The 16,964-nt window shown below is 42.1% G+C and overlaps 1 protein-coding gene across 1 annotated transcript in view; it reads right to left on the reverse strand.

Moving 5' to 3' along the window:
* Nucleotides 1–12,721: 12,721 nt before the first annotated feature.
* SMIM28 (small integral membrane protein 28) overlaps nt 12,722–16,964 on the reverse strand; it is a 168,726-nt gene continuing 164,483 nt past the window's right edge. The window contains exon 2 of the mRNA XM_085612426.1: nt 12,722–13,619. Within this exon, the coding sequence (XP_085468552.1) occupies nt 13,218–13,619 (402 nt within the window). The 3' untranslated portion in view covers nt 12,722–13,217. The remainder of the gene's footprint in view (nt 13,620–16,964) is intronic.

Raw genomic sequence — 16,964 nt, forward strand, 5'->3', positions numbered from 1 at the left:
ATACATCTTGAATGGCTATTTTGCATTCGCAAACTGCAAAATTTAGTGATTCGCACCGTTTGCGAATGCAAAATTGTTTCAAACTTGTGTCCCTAGATCTTGCTCAGGAGAAAAAGAAATCCTAGTAACGATCTCCATGTCATTGGCACAAATATGGAACAGCACAGCGAGATTAAGCATGAGTTGATGCCCCGCCTGCAGAAAGTCATTGAAAAGGGTAGAAATCCACATAGGACCGGTAACAGGGAGAAAGAAGTTTTTCCTAGGTAGACTGCACCATCTTTTGTTTGCTGTGACACCCCAACATCTCTTCAATCCTAGACAGCAAGAGTGATTGGTCAAGTGTGTCAAATGCAGCGCAGAGATCAAGAAACATTAACAGAGCGAACAAGTCCACCTCATTCTTCCCCCTAAGTAAGCCAAGTATTGAAGATTAACCAGCAGGTAGGACCGTTTATGTACACAGTGCATCAATACAACCAACCAACATAGCATAACATAGCTCAACACATTACAATTTTCTTAAAGGAAAATACCCTAATGTTACACACCAAATAGAACAACATATGCATACTGTGTGTACCACTGCATGTATGTGTGAGTGTGAGGATCTCCTTGTGTCTGTAGGTGTGTAAATCAACATAAGAAGCATGTATATAAGTGTTTATTTCCAGCTGCATGTGATCTATTGGGCTTGCGGATTTAAAAGTGTGAGCATCTTTGGGTTTAGTTGACATGTGGATTTTGTTTTGCTGCTGTTTAGATTTTCGCTGAAGGGCAGTCCTTTAAATGGGCAGGTGCTGGCTAGCACTGAGTACCTGCACATCTCAATTTGAAATGGAGAGTACCCACACTTCTTAGTACTGCTTGAATGATTTTAATAGTAGACTACCAGCACTGTTGAAAGCTGATGAGGCCCTGGAGGTAGGGTGACCACCTTACATGGAGGCAGATTCTGGATAGGACTTAAAAAAATTCAGGACAAAGGGTCAACATTGAGGACAAAAATTCAGGACAAAGGTTCAGAATTCAGGACAAAAACTCCTCAGGACATAAGGTCAATTTCACAGACACCTCCAAGGAGATGCCATATCCGACTACTTCATCAGTGCATTTATTTACTATTTTCTACATAGCGCTATGTATTCACTATGATATTAAAGTGATTGCCTCCAGGTATGCTACATTCAGGTGGTACATTATGTCCTTGTTCAATAGTACATTAATGCCATTGAGTGTCAAGGGCATCACCCCTATCCAGATTTACCCAAACTTTATTGTAGAGAAAGCAACAGCAACATTTTGATTATGTTTCTAAACAGTTTGTGGAACATTAAGGAAAGTGACCATCTGCTAATTTAGACAAGTTGAACAAAAGCATCTAGCTCACTTCAACCGCCAGTTGGCATTAAACCTAAAAGCCTCACACCTAATATCAGAATGTGAGGTACCCACAACTTATCTGTAATTTCACAGCTTCCGGGACTCTACATTTAGCTCAGAACTGGGAGCCCAGAATACCAGAAAAAAAGATTTAAAGAGCAGGATGAAATCGAGATCAGAGGGGAGATCCACAGCAACTGATTCAAAGGGTTGTTGTTAAGAACTGGCCAAATAAGGAAGAGAAGAAAAAGGTGGGACAATTCCTAAAATCAGACGAGATGGGCCCACCATGAGTGTCAGAAAGTATAGCGTACCTGGGGTTTTGTCTCAGCAGAGCAGAGAAACAGAAGAGGCACTGACAAATGGTTGAACAACCAGCACCCACCCTGGCAAACTCTGCTGGCACAATTGTCCACTGGTCGTGCTTGTGAAGGTTGAGCAGGGGCCAGACCCCTTGGAAGGTTGTGCTGGGAAATTGGCCACTCTTTCCGTGTCTTAAAATGGCTCTGCAGTTGAGCCTAGGCCGACCTTGTGATCTTGCTCATCCCTGAGAGCCAAGGTACATGCAGAATCTTCATAATATTTGGGATGTAAATTGCACAAGCAAAATGTAACAACCTGATAAAGATTCTATAATGTAAGAAGTGTTTATTTAACATATGGTAGTGTTTTCCCCTTTATGTAGAATTAGACCCCAGATTGAATTGGGAATCAGTTACTTTTCAATACCTAGGGTCTACCATAACCCCACTTATTTGCAGGATGGAAATCTGGGCAGAGTGACACGGGCCCTCTGAGCCCAGTTTGCTTTTTGGTCTTCTCTTCCACTTTCCGGAATGGGCCACGTGGCACTAGTGAAGATGGTGGTGTTACCCCAGTTCAGTGCTTAATTTGTCAAATATAAGGTCCAGGTGCTCAAATTTTTGTAGAAGGCCACACCAACGTCCCCCGGCTCCACTGACTTCCTCCATTGGCTCCACTCACTTACTCTATTGCCTCCACCCACATCCTCAACTGCCAGATGTAATAAGGCTAACATATTAAGACTTGCAAGGGGGTGCAGTTACACAAGACATTGCCACTGGCAGTTCACCACTTCCAAAACAACTCCCCCACGCTCAGTTAAGCACACCTATCGATGGGAACCTGCAGTGCAGGAAGGTGAAACTCCAGTGATGACTGCCTGCGTTGTCCATGTTACAGCATTTTGGTACGGCTAGGTTGGAGAGTGTAGTAATGTAGTCCAGACAGGTTGAGGTATTTCAAGAGGATTTATTGTAAGATGTTAAGTAGCCTGGAATAAGCCCCACCAGGAGCAGCCAGCAGGCAGCTCAGCCCCATCATAACTGTGGCTTATCTTCAATCAGCACCCAACATTCCGTAGTACATCACAGTGCTGAAGCATTCCACTAGAAAGGCATTGAGTGGGTAAAGGCAGACATAGAAATATGCAATAGATAGAATACAACATACCTCCTTTTCTTCCACAACAGAAAACTAAACATAGAAGTATAGGAACACCTGTCAAAGAAAGCGTACCAAACATTAACCTCTATCACACCCACTGGCCAGACAGATGTGACAGAAGCCAAAGCACAGCATGCAGAAAATACAGAAAAGAAATGATAGAATAAAATCAGACACATTCCTTCTCTGAGAACACAATACAATACAAACACACTCCTTAAGTTGACATAACATAGGCACTATTAGTCCATCATCAAACCAACACATAAAAGGAACAAAAAGAATAGTTAGACTGGGAGGATAGGTACTCTTCTTCCCTTCTCCAACGAAAACACAAAAGGAACAGGAAGATAGAAAGACTTAGAGAAAACCACCTAAAGGTACAAACACAAATAAGTACTCTTATTCCCTTCTTCATTAAACAACGAGAAAGAGAATAGAAAGATATAAAACAGAGAGGCAGAGGAACAAACAAAAGATCCTTCACACCGCCCTGTGAAACAGCATTAAAAAAAAAATTAGATTGAATATTATTGAACATTTGAAAGAGATATAACTCATACAGAGAGAACCTCGTAATGACTACACATTGAAAAAACGCGGCTCGATAGAAATTCCATTGAAACCTTGAGAGGGTTAAACCCCAAATCGACAACCTTGAAAACATTGAAAAACATTGAATAATTGAAAGGAAGCAACAACACATACTGACAACCTCAATCAAATTGAAAACCATTGAAATGTTGCCCTTTGAAAACAACTAGAATACATGCAAATTGATGAATCGATAGAGAAACACATTTCTTACCCAGAAATACTGGATGCATGCATATACATTGATAAACATTGAAATGTTGCCCTTTTGAAAACAACTAGAACACATGCAAATTGATAAATCGATAGAGATACACATTTCTTACCAAGAAATACTGGACGCATGCGTATACATTGATAATTGAGTAGATAAATTGATATGTGCAATTCCTACAGGAAAAGCTGCACGTATGTTAATGTTAACTAAGCAAACTCTGTACAGGAAACATTCCATGCACAAATTGAAAAACTAGAGGAAAATTGAGAATTTGAATTTTTTTGAAAATCTGCCAACCTGCACACTGTAAATAAAAAAAAAAAAAAAAATATTGAACAATCGATTTCTTGAGAGCATGTCACTTGCCTTCTTGAAACATAAATAAATGTGGCAATTGAAAATGAGCATATTCATGAAGACATGCCATAGTAAAATAATGTACTTGAAAACTTGAATGAACCACCTGTGTGCTCAGAAAATGAAGTAAACAACAAGACAAACCAAATGCTGTACACAAGAAAACAAACAGGCAGTCTTAAAACATGGTGTGCCTGTCACCGGAGTGAAGAAAAGCACAGGTATGCCCCACGGATACAATAAGGGCTAGTTAAAAACTTTTGGTTGGCGCAAAAAATAGAAAACAGTTCAATGACATAAGCGATAGAGCCAAATGTGAATGCACCAGAAGAAATTGGCCATAGAAGTCTCACCATCTCACCACGGAATAATTCCTTGGAACTGTCACTTTCCACCGCAGGCTGACGTATTGTGACTCCAACTACAGAAGACAGAAACCACACAGTGAAAACGGGCTTCATCCCTCGCCGTCCCACGTCGTTGCAAGTGATTCTCAACAACAGATAAACTTTATTGAAAAGAAACCACACACGGTTGGCAAGGAGATATAAACTACACTGAAACGCAGTTTCCCAAGATGGCAGCACGTTTTTGACGTTCAGCGGAGTGGCTCGCATCACGTTTTGGCAGCAAAGCGTCTATAAGCAGCTAGCGAAAATGTCATGAAGGAACCTAAGGAAACAATGACGGAGGTAAGATGCGCGCGCTGGAGCACGCTGGAGCCAACTTGAAGATAATTTGAATGGGCGGCTCGCGCTGAAGAAACTGTGCATTTCCAACCGCAAACACCCATGTATTGACAAATGGCGCCGGCCAAACCTGTAGACTCCATCCAAAAAACGACAAGTGTACATCAACCAACACGGCAGGTTGGTGTATATGAATCACATGGAGACACAAACTTGTCTTTCCAAATGCAGATTGTACAAAATGTAAATAAACTCAGGGAAAAACACCAAAGAGCACTGCTAGAAACCAGAATAGAGTTCCATAAAACCAGTATGAACATCCCACGCAGATTATATGGTGCCATTTTGAAAGCTGCTGGTGACACAGTAGATCGAAGAGGCAAAATAGCAACACCTCACTTCATGCCATTGAAATAACACAGTCATAATTACCGCTACAAACATAGAGAAAGATAGTTTGTGCTGGATGAGGAGAACACAACAAAGTTCCTTGAGTCTCGAATATTTTACCACGTTACTCTGTAGGTACCTGTAGTTTCTGGGCATCCGCTGGGCGTTGAATTACTTGTTTGTAGATACCACAGCTTAATGAATGTAAATGTTCCTTGAGTCTTGAATATTTTACCAGATGCATGTAAATTGTAGATGCCACACAGTTGACATAGATGTAGACACATGACTCAGATAGAGAGGATGTGGCCACTTGAAGTTGAATAAAGCGCACAGGGATTGCTATGATATAGAACGACGCTTGAAGGCAGACCATCCATAGACCCACAATGTTTTTGTGCGGTGATTGAAAAACCCATTAATTGAGACAAGCTTGTGAAGTGGGATCTGGCACATCCACAGCAGTTGAAAAAACAGCATAGATTGTAGAAATAAATCTCTGCTTTTACCTTCCCTCTTGAAATAGTTGGATAGTTGAAAAAGTGAAAATATTCTTTGAAATTGAAGTTGTTGATGAAATATTGAAAAAGAATCTGGCATGCGCAGGTTGGGGCGACCGGTGTGATGGTCACTGGTGGGGCTCTGAAGCCAGAGTCTTTGCTTGATATTTGATGAGGTTTGAATCTCTTGCCTTCTTGAAACTTGACTTCTTTAGTTGCCTTCTTGAAACTTGAATTCCATTAGTTGCCAACGTAGGTAAGATCAACTCGTCGCCAAAAAGATGTAGTAATGTAGTCCAGACAGATTGAGGTATTTCAAGAGGATTTATTGTAAGATGTTAAGTAGCCTGGAATAAGCCCCACCAGGAGCAGCCAGCAGGCAGCTCAGCCCCATCATAACTGTGGCTTATCTTCAATCAGCACCCAACATTCCGTAGTACATCACAGTGCTGAAGCATTCCACTAGAAAGGCATTGAGTGGGTAAAGGCAGACATAGAAATATGCAATAGATAGAATACAACATAGAGCTGTCCTGATTAATGTCTAATTGGTCCTATAACGTGTACTTCCTTTAGCCAGTAGAAGGCTTTTAAGAACTAGCATAACACTTTGTATTGTGGGACTTCTAGTTTCACTTTCTAACATTGCGTGAATGTGTGCTGATGGCAGAAAAACATGACTACCTAAACGTGCCACTCGAGGCAAAATAAAATCTTTTTTAAAGTTAAAAGCCAGCAGCAGTGGAGGAAGAACCGTAGCCATGGTCCCAACCCTATAAAACGTTATTTAGCATAATGAGCCATTTCAATGCTTTGTAGACAAATGTAGCACTGAACACTGGTAAACAGCTGACGGCAGAAAAACAAGACTACCCGAACAATATTGCGTCGAGTGGCAGGTTCAGGAAGTCTGGTTTTTCTTTCAGTAGCTGTGTACCAGTGTTTAGTGTTATTTTGGCTATAAAGCATTGAAATGGCTTAATATGCTAAATAGTTTTATAGTATGTGGCCTACGTCTGCGGTTCTTCCTCCACTGCTGCTGGCTTTTAACTTTAAAAAAAAGATAAATTTCGCCGCAAAAGTTAAAAGCCAGCAGCAGTGGAGGAAGAGCTGCAGTCGTGGGCCCCACACTATAAAACATTATTTAGCATAATGAACCATTTCAGTGCTTAAATTGTACTTGCAGACAAGTACTCTGTCATTATTTACTGGGACTGCGTGACTTCCTTTTTAGTTTTAATTAATCTGCGAGGGAGGCCTGCTGCTCTTCACGGGGGGGGGGGGGGAGAGAGACTGGGACAGTGGGACCTACTCTAAACTTAGTGAGCACCGTGCAGCTAATTATTACCAATATTGGATGTAGACTCGACAAGAGTTTACACCCCGCCCTGAGCAGTAAGTGCTGGTGCTAAGCACTGGAAATCCCTGTCACAAATTAAGCACTGCTCCAGTTATTAAGTTATTTTGCAAACTTTCACCTGCTCATCCCTCGTTCCTTTTTGAGACCCCTCGACATGTCCCATATTTGATTTAGGGGCTTGGGCGCTGCTGGGTAGCTCTTTCCACTCTAAAGCTATCCGTGACTGGGTGTGGATTAGCCCGTCTGGACTTAGAATGCCATTATTTGACAGTGCAGCTCCAATGGCTGTTTACCTTGCTGTCTGCATGGGACTGGGTTTACCCATAAAGACTTGAAAGAGGGCTTACTGCTCTACTCATTGTTTCATACTGACCATTCTACTCAACGCCACCCAGGGTTATTCCACCCGGCTTTCTCTTGCATTACTAGAACCTGTAAACTCACTAAGACGAACAAACCCTATGCTCCTCAATACCTGTGCTAGGCCTTCCTACTCGCACAAGACATCTTCGCTCAGGGAAGTCCATCAGTGGCATGCTGCAGGCTTGTCAAAATTGGGTATTTTTTTGTTGACAGCGAACTACTAGATTTCCAAACCTTATAGCAGATGAGATTATTCACCCAGGTTAATTACTTTCTTAGGAAGACCTGAAACAATCATTGGGTGCCCTATTTCATGTCAGCCACCTAGCACCATCTCCACATGAAGTGTACCAGATGTTCTACACCATAGGGACTGGGAGAAAACTGATCAGATGGGTCTCCAGAGCTTTCCTGCAACATGGGGGCCACTAAAGGGCTTCTCTCCATACTAACTGGGAGACTGGCATGGCCAAACCTCTGCACAATACGGACTGCACTAAAATATTGAAATATCCCCACAAATTATCCCATGGCTCCCTTTTTAAGTATACTAAATGTATATTCAATTTAATATTCTAAACTGAGCCTACCTTGCACCTGCCCAAATTAACAAAATATACCCATAAGCTGCAGCTGCATGTCCTCGCTTTATGAAATAAGATGACGATTTGCTTCATATGCTTTGGTCTGGTCACTCACTCCTTTCACACTGGCAGAGAGTTCTCGTGGTGCTGCAATCCACAATGGGCTATGTACTATTGAATTCCTTAGAAGTGGCCCTATTGGGTGTATTCCCCGCCCAAAGTTTGAGAAACCCTCCAACAAGTTCTTCAACCTGGCTCCTGCCACTTCTTTTAGCAACACGCAATATTACACTGCTCTGTACGGATTCACGTTCTCCGGTTATCATAAGTTCGACGAAGGTCTCGCTCTCTTGGTTTCAGTCTGAGAGCACCCTGTCACACAGCGAGGAATGAGCTGGTTTGATAAAATATGTTATTGCACAGGCGTGGGATATTTTGGTGGAGGGCTCTAAAGACTGCACCAAGGATGATGCTCTCCCCTCGTAATCCACAATTACACATTTACTCTCGGTTTCTATGTAGTAGTTGTTCTTGTCACATCTAGGCAACTACTCCAGGCAGTGGTTTAAGGGTGCCTAGCTCTGACACACTGTCATGATTTCCCCTCTAAAACACCCTCTACTAAACGCCACAGGGTTGCTAACCTACGCTGATAGTTAAAGCAGCAGCAACTGGGCACATGTGTGGGGAGGGGCAGTTTGTTATGGGTCAGTTGGTTCACAGAACAATGTAAACATGGTATGCTACCTCTTATTAAATAGCCCAGCACTGTTCTGTATGATGGAAACTATTGCTACATACCTGGCTACTATCATGCTATGTAACCTTTTTTGGCATACAACAATAAAATCTTTTAAAAATCATATAATAGGGTTTCAGTTTAGTGCATTAGATCACAACATTGCATTGACATTTATTTGAAGTGAAATTTTCTAAACATGAACTTTAAAACATTCATGAACCCTCCCTCTTGATAACACCAGGAGTGAACAAAGTGAACCAATTATCTGGTGTACCTTACATCATGGCCAATATTATTGTTATGGATGGTGAGACATTGCTGGCTAATAAAACGTACAGGTGATTTGTTTGTACACAGTCCATCTTAAACTGAATTACTTGAAAGTGCTCTCAAATGTCACTACCAAATAAATTAGACATTTGAAGTAAATTGATTTGACTAAGATCACACAATTTAGCCATGCAGGAAATCCGGGATTTGAACCCAGGCTTCCTGTTCACACATAGTGCACTTCTGTCACTGACAAGATTATATTTTTTTCTCAATCCCCTATAAAACCAGAAGACAGTGTTGTCGTACAATTCTGTAAGACTAATAGTAAGTACACTGTGTTAAATAAATACAGATCACTGGTTAATCTGATACAATATCTTTAAAAAAGCTCCATAATGAAGGTGAGGGATGGCTGGACATCATATGCTAATATCACTGACTTTTTAGACATTATATAGCTATTCTAGAGGTGAGCCAGCCACGGCAAGCCTGAGCCAGGCTTGAGCCTGAAGCCTGGCTCCGGCTCAGGGCAAGGTCCTGTTCGAACCTTGAGCCAGAACGGGGCCGGTTTTTTTTTTGGCTTCTGCCTGCCTCCTTCCCTATACCCACGATGTGGTGCTGGGGCCAGGGCTGTCAACTTGGGAACTGGGGAACCAGGTCCGAGTCTCTGCATCAGCTCAACATCCTACGATTCTGGGCAAACCACTTAATCTCTCCATGCCTATAAACAATGAATGTGACCCTGCATTGTAGGTGGTGCTTATGTAAAGTGCTACAGTACATTTGGGTTGAGTTCACACCATATAAAAACTGCAGAAAAATGCACAACGAAGAAAGCCTTAGCATAAGGAAAGGCAAATACCCATTTCCTAGCTGATTTGTTCAAAGTTGAATTAGGAAACCTGGATAAATAGCGGCTCCCCTGCTTAAATTGTGTGATCTTATGTAAATATTTTATGTCGCCAAAACTCTTTTATCTTTATTAATGCATGTGAAAGCACTTTCAAATATGTGTGTTCCAAATACTAGTTGTACAAAAACCTATTGTGGTTGATATAACAGACTTCAATGTGACGTATTGACGTCAATGCTTCACATGTTAAGGAAATACACTTCTCTTGAATTTTTTCATATTTTACATGATGCTTGTTATATGATTTACATAACAAACACAGGGCTTGACCGTGCACAGGCTAGACCCTAGACTCGCTCTCCATGTTAATTTGTTGGCGTTCGCAACTCGAAGCTTTTCAATGCAGTGGTAGAAGTGCATTAAAACCAGTATGGAAACTGCCATTGGGTCAGGGAGCACGGAGATGGGCTCAAAGGCATGTTTAAAAATAGCAAAATATTCTGTAAGTATTTTGACGATGTCTGACCCTCCGGTACCTATATGTAAAATAGCTCGCACCTTAACTTAAAGATAAGTAAAAGCTAAACTAATCAGTTGGAAATGCACTATTGTATGTCATGAAACCTCTGTTGGGTAATGCGATCACTACAGATGTATATGTGTGCAACCAGAAGTCCACAGAATTGAATCATGTTTGGTGTCGCAGGGAAAAGTGGCTTGTGTATTTTTAGTGTTAGGAGATCCCTGAAAGCTCTATGGATGCGTGTCATTATTTTAAACGTGCATCATAAAGAGTATACTACAGGCTGCCACTAAATGGACATATACATTTAGTTAAAGGTAAAAAATGCTTCTAAAGTATAGATTTCAGTTATATGCAGATTATAACTTGTGCAAACATTTTTATAACTGTCATTAAAAACAGGCATTCCACAGCTCGGTTGGGAACAATCTTACAGAACCCTCTCAGAAAGAAAATATCTTGTCATCAGGAAGCTTCAAGTGACTCCATCTGTTAACGCCTCCCAAGCAGCCTTTACATTTGCCTGTTAACTAATTGCACACATTTGCGTTTCTTTGGGGAAGCAGACACCCTGACAGGAAGGCTTATTTCCTATTAGCTGTCTGCCCCTCCCCCCTGAATGCAGCACAGGAGACTCCCTCCCTTCCACTTCAGCTGGGGAATCTCAATTATGGGAATTAACTTTTGTCCTTTAGCTAAGAGACTAAAATTATGGACAAATGCCCTCCATTAAGACATCAATCACAGACAACAGGACGTTAGGGCTAATTTACAGACAGTCTGTGGAAATGACGGACGGGTGGTCACTATCTGGAGGGCCAGCACAGCTGCTTCCCGTGTCCAGAATAAGATAGAGGTTGTCCAAAGTCCAGTAATTACATATTTAATTTGTGGATGCAGTCAAAACTGGCTTTGGATGGGATCAATCAGAATCTGAGGGCCTGATGTAGAGTTTTGGCGGATGGGATACTCCGTCACAAAGGTGACGGATATCCTGTCCGCCATATTGCAGGTGCGTCGGATCCTATGGCACTTGTTGTACTGCGGATAGGATATCTGTCACGTTTGAGTATAAACAATGGATTCAACGGTTTTGGATGCCAATGGCAGAAATGATATAGAACAATAGTTGGCATGAATGGAATGGGTTCCTGAGAAGCCGTGCCACCATAGTTCCTCCGTTCCAGGATTTGGGAAGCCATGCCGCAATCTGAGAGGAACAGCAGTGTTCTGTAATTAGTGGAAAGATGATACTGGTACCAAGCTTCATGGATGTTGTAATACAAGGGTCCAAAGACGAACCTGATGTGATGAATAAAAATAAGCAACATCATCATTAAGTAAGGGAAAATGCAAGAAGTTCCCCGTAGGGCATGGCAAAAGAAACCAGTGATAACATTAGAGTCTGGTTTGAAGATAACTGTTATGTTAATAAAATTTGTAAAGTGCACGTATACCCTGAGGTGTCTTAACACTAAGTGCACTAGAACATGAATGCACTAAAAAGCCAGGTCAACTGTATTAAAACACTAACGAAAAGTTAGCAAGGTTGAGATCTGAGGTGAGTTTGGGTATTGAAGTAAAAAGAAAGATTGAAGAGTAGTGTAAGGGAGAAATTGAAGATGGTTTAAAGAAGTACAATATCATTGGAAGTGTTTAAGATTATTAATCAAATAAGAGTAGGGCGCACATCAAATCTGTGGTAAACCAAGGGGCATATTTGCAATATTTTGACGTAGGGCAGTGCCGCAAGCCTTCTAGGTCAAAAGAAAAGGGTAGGAATGAACCATATCTACAAGATACGGCGCATTCCTGTTCTTTCTGCCGGCGCCCAAACGAGGCATTTTTCTTTGTTCTATGTGTGCTGCAGAGGAAAAAACTAGGAGAAATTTTAACATTTCTCCTCATAATGCCTGCTTTGGGAAGGTGTTAGCTTTGGCGCTGCCCCAGATTTACGCTATGCTGTAATTGGGTCAGTGTCAAAAGCCATAGGTGTTGCGTGGGAACACCCACAGCAACACTCATTGAACGCCCCTTCCACAAAGAGTAAGGCATGGCCTTACGCCATATTTACAAGGCCATGAAAAGCCAAGCAGGGTGGCCCTACATGGCCTTGTAAATATGGGCCGGCACACTGCGCCTCTGGAGTGTCACAAAAGTGACGCTCCAGCAGCATAAAAGTGCCACAGGGGCATTGTAAATATCCAAGTGTCTTCTATAACAGTCAGTACAGAATGTCTGTTGATCACTCCATTTTAATGTACGTAAACATTGATCATGAAAGTTTGACAATATATTCTGCTTTAAGGTAACATGGTATAATAAAGAGTAGAAAATATGAAATAAAAATGTACATATATATTTTAAGAACACTCTTCTTTCTACTTTTATTTGCTTTATTAGCAGAAATAATAATGTTCACAATCTGTATTTTCAGCTTTTTTTATAGATTATTTTATATTTAGCAATACAAAGAACTTAATAAAAAAATGAATAAAAAATAATTTTCCTTTGAAGGCTGTTGTGCATCTACGAAGCAACTACTCAAATGCACCAAGATCCTTGTTTTAAGGAGTCTTCGTCCTTTCTCAACCACAGTGCTGAACCTTGCCTTCCCACTGTCACGTGACATCACCGGTCATCAACGCCAGGGCTTCTGGGAAATGATGGCCATTTGTAGTTCCAAGGAATTGTCACAGATGGGTGTTTCTTCAGAGGCTACCAGTACACTTGTGCAACTTCCTGAGTTCTGCGATAATGGTTTAGCACTTGTAAGTCTTTTTATATAATTAGGTAATGAGAGAAAATAGAATGAAACTCTATTTTAAAAGCCCTTAAAAGCATTTGGAAACTGCATTATGTTAAGTCTTTGCTCAACATGGACACCAATGTCCATTTATAAGACATTAAACTGCTTGAACATCATTGACTGTTGCAAATATTTGACTTGTCTGTGTTTTCCTCATATGGGGGCAATGGTTCCTGTACAATTCTGACACTGGCATTGCAGGCTGCCTTCGTGGTGGCTTCTTCGTATGTGGGCGGCAAGCACACGGTTAGCATGGAAGCTTCTGGGAGCAAGGTGGAGTACTGGAAGGGCTCGTTGCTCCAGGATAGTGCGGAGAAGAAGTCTCCATCCCGCTCTCCCAGGTTCTCCTGGAGACCTATCGTGAAGATCTGTCCCTGCGGACTAGTTTGCCGACACTTGCGGTACAGGAAGAGGAAGAAGAACCCTATGACGAGGAGCGCGGCGGTGGGCAAGAGGATGCACAGGAACGGTTCGATGTCTTCTTTGGTTGAGCTGCTTTCTTGCCGATTTTCACTCTATAAGAGAAACAGCAAGAGGAGTTTATTATTACATTCGCACAAATCTCTTTTTACTACTTTTTATATCAATTCAATTTTCCTCCTGATATAAAGCCTCTCTGATAGAAAATATCAATGATTGAATGAGGTTTTGCAGAGATCTTGACACTGCTATGTAAAATGGCATCACATTACAATCCCCCATAGTTTCCTGTGACGCAGTGAAGCTCTTTTTAGATTGGTGGGGGTATCTCTAGGGATGTCTTAAGGATTTTTGGGGCCCTGGGCAAACTTTCTTTTGGGGCCCCTGTTCAAATTAGCTTTGGATTTATGATCCAGTTTCCTCATTTTCATGCCCTCTTTGGCCAGGTCACTGACAGTGCACAGGCGCACTCGTCCAAAATCTAAATGTGTTTACATCTAATATTCAGGGATAGTGACATGTGTTTTCAATATTGTAACACAGCAGCAGCTCACTAATATTACAGCAAATAATCTCTGTGACACCCCTTTCTCATTTGTGATATCCTGTTTGGATCTAAAAGAAACTTTTCTATGGATGTTGCATGAAACAAACACAACCTTTGTCTGTAAAATATCTGTAATAAACTCACACACATCACCCACATACCCACATTAAACATAAATCAAAAGAAAACTCTATTTGCAACAATCTGATTAAGAATTATTCAGGGTCATCAGGCAAGCCTCTCTGCAGAACAGAGCTTGCTCTATCAGGGAGACCCCTGAAAGGCTGGGGCCCTGGGCCAGAGCCCACTTTGCCCAGGCCTTAAAACGCCTGTGGGTATCTCTTCAGTTTTATTAGAGTCTTCCATGTTTAAACCCCCAGATCTGTCCCCCTGTTGCACTCCTATCCTTCTCTTCTCTCCCTCTCGACTTCTCCTTCTCTCTCCTCCCTTTGCCCTCTCCACTCCTGTAGGGAGAGGTGAGGATTGCCCACCTGGGACCTCCTGTTAGTTAGAAGTAGATATAGGCTTAAATAAAACCACAACGCCCTTTTAACTAGACTTGTTGCAATTATAAACTGCACTGAAGAATACAACAGATATGGCTCTGACAGCAATTCCTAGAAAACCTGATTCACACAAACAAGATATGAGGAACTGTCAAATCATCTATATATGTTGTATCCTAGAGCTTTAACTAACATGTGCATAACATCCAGGGAGGCTAGAGTTGTAGCCATATCAATTCCCGGTGATTACTATGCCCTTCACAAGGAGAGACAGAAGATAATGAAACACCATGAAAACAGCACAACATGGAGTAATGGCACACAGGTAGCTAATAATGGCACCTGTGTTTCACAGTGCTATAAACCTACAAGATTAGCCACACCAATCAAATAATAAAACATTAGTTAAATTGATTTTTTGTCTGTTTTTGTCGTGATTATGCCTAGCTATCCATAGGAATTAGCAGGATGTTATGCACACGTTAAGCAAAGCCCTAGGGTACAACATATGTACAGTGCTTGAATGCTTCCCTAAAACCGATATAAAGGGGTTTTCATTTGCCATTGTGTTAGTTAGATGAATGTTAAAATTAGGATGGATGAAGTCCTGATATGTTCTCTGGATTTTACTAGAGAAACAGAGCTCCTCGGTTTTCTAGACCACCTGGCATTAATCTTGGGCATCATTTATGGGTTTTTTGCCGTAGGACAACGCAGCAGGCTTTGCTGCTGCTCTGCCCTACGACAAAAGAAAAGGGCAGTAATGGGCCGTATCTATTAAATACGGCGCATTCCTGTCCTTTTCCTCTGCGCCGGCGCAGAATGTGCTGCCGTGCTCCAACGCAGGCACCTTTGCACCATGGTGCAAGAGTGTCTGCGTTGCGGGCTTAATTATTTGTGTGCAGGAAGGGAAACCTTTCTTCACAAAAACAATCACAAGAGGCTTTTTTCTCTTTCTATGTGTGCTGCAGAATGCAGCACACATAGAAAGAGGAAAAACGAGGAGAAATCAAGTGAGTTCTCCACGTTGTGCCCCCTCACGACCCCCCTGGGGAGACGTGAGTTTTTGGCACCGCCTCTGACTTAAGATTTCTTGTAAATCAGGGGAAGTGTCAAAAAGCCATGGATGTTGCTGGGTACTCCCCTTTCATGCAGTTTTCTGCGTGAAAGGGGCACGTATTTATAAGGCCATGAAAAGCCACGTAACGTGGCTTTACGTGGCCGTATAAATATGCCAAAGACACATTGCATCACTGGAACTTCAAAAGAGTGATGTTCGGGCGGCGCAATAGTGCCAGTAATTATGGCTTAATTATGAGTTTCATGGTCTGAGGACCGCCAAACTCACGGTGGCGCAGCGGTGGGGTTCCGGCTACCGCTGCACTGGCGGTCCAACCGCCAGATTACAACTTGGGCAATTGGACCTCCATAGCCCTGCGGCAACTGCCAGAGATCAGTCGGAGGGCCACAATATGAATGCTAGTGGCCTGTGGCACTGCCAAGCATATTACGAATTTTCTCACTGCCAGCAGTCTCATGGAGGTTCTATCTCCATGAAACTGCTGGCGGTGAGGAAAGAAAGGGCCTGTGCTTGGGGATGCATGCAAGGTGGCACACGTTGTTCCCCCCTGTGTGCAGGCACCCCATTCCTACACGGCATGGACTGCACAGTCCATGCTGCACAGTCCATGCTGTGCAGAAACGTTCACCGGTGGTCCCGCGGCAGTGCAGTTTAAGGCTCATATATGAGTCCTTTAAACCTCACCGCCGTGGGACTGCATGCCGCCCACCCGCCAGACCCTGATAATACTTGTAATCAGGCAGGAGGCAGCCCTGTTTGGATGTGTGGGAGCAGGACGGTGGTGTGGTGGGATGCTCCCACACCACCAAACTCGTAATCAGGCCTTTAGTCGATGTGCCAAACCGATTATTAAAATCCACAGAGCCCTTTTAGTGTGAGATCTGTTTCAGGTAACAATCAATCCCATGTGGCATTACAAGGAGAGGTAGTGGAATCCCAAATCCTCTTCAATTAAGCAATTACACACTCAAGAACAATAGTGCAAAGGGGATATATTTTAAATATTTATTTAAAATAAGATTCCTTGTCTAGTGCACTTAATATGAATTGTAACCACAATAATTACATATAAAATGACAACAGCCATTTTATCAAAAGCATAAATAAAATGAGCCATTCTAATGTGATTATGGTGATAAATCTATGGGAAGCCTAACCACACTGTTACTTCTAAGCACAAATCTATTCTACCTCAGCAGAAACATGTTTTTTTATAGGGGCAGAGATGGTATACACCTGCATACATGTTGAACAATAGATCTTTTTTTTAATGCGGCTGCGAGGTCTGCTATTCTCGTCTGAAGAG

The sequence above is a fragment of the Triturus cristatus genome, chromosome 6 (assembly GCF_964204655.1).
Source record: "Triturus cristatus chromosome 6, aTriCri1.1, whole genome shotgun sequence".
Classification (NCBI taxonomy): Eukaryota; Metazoa; Chordata; class Amphibia; order Caudata; family Salamandridae; genus Triturus; species Triturus cristatus.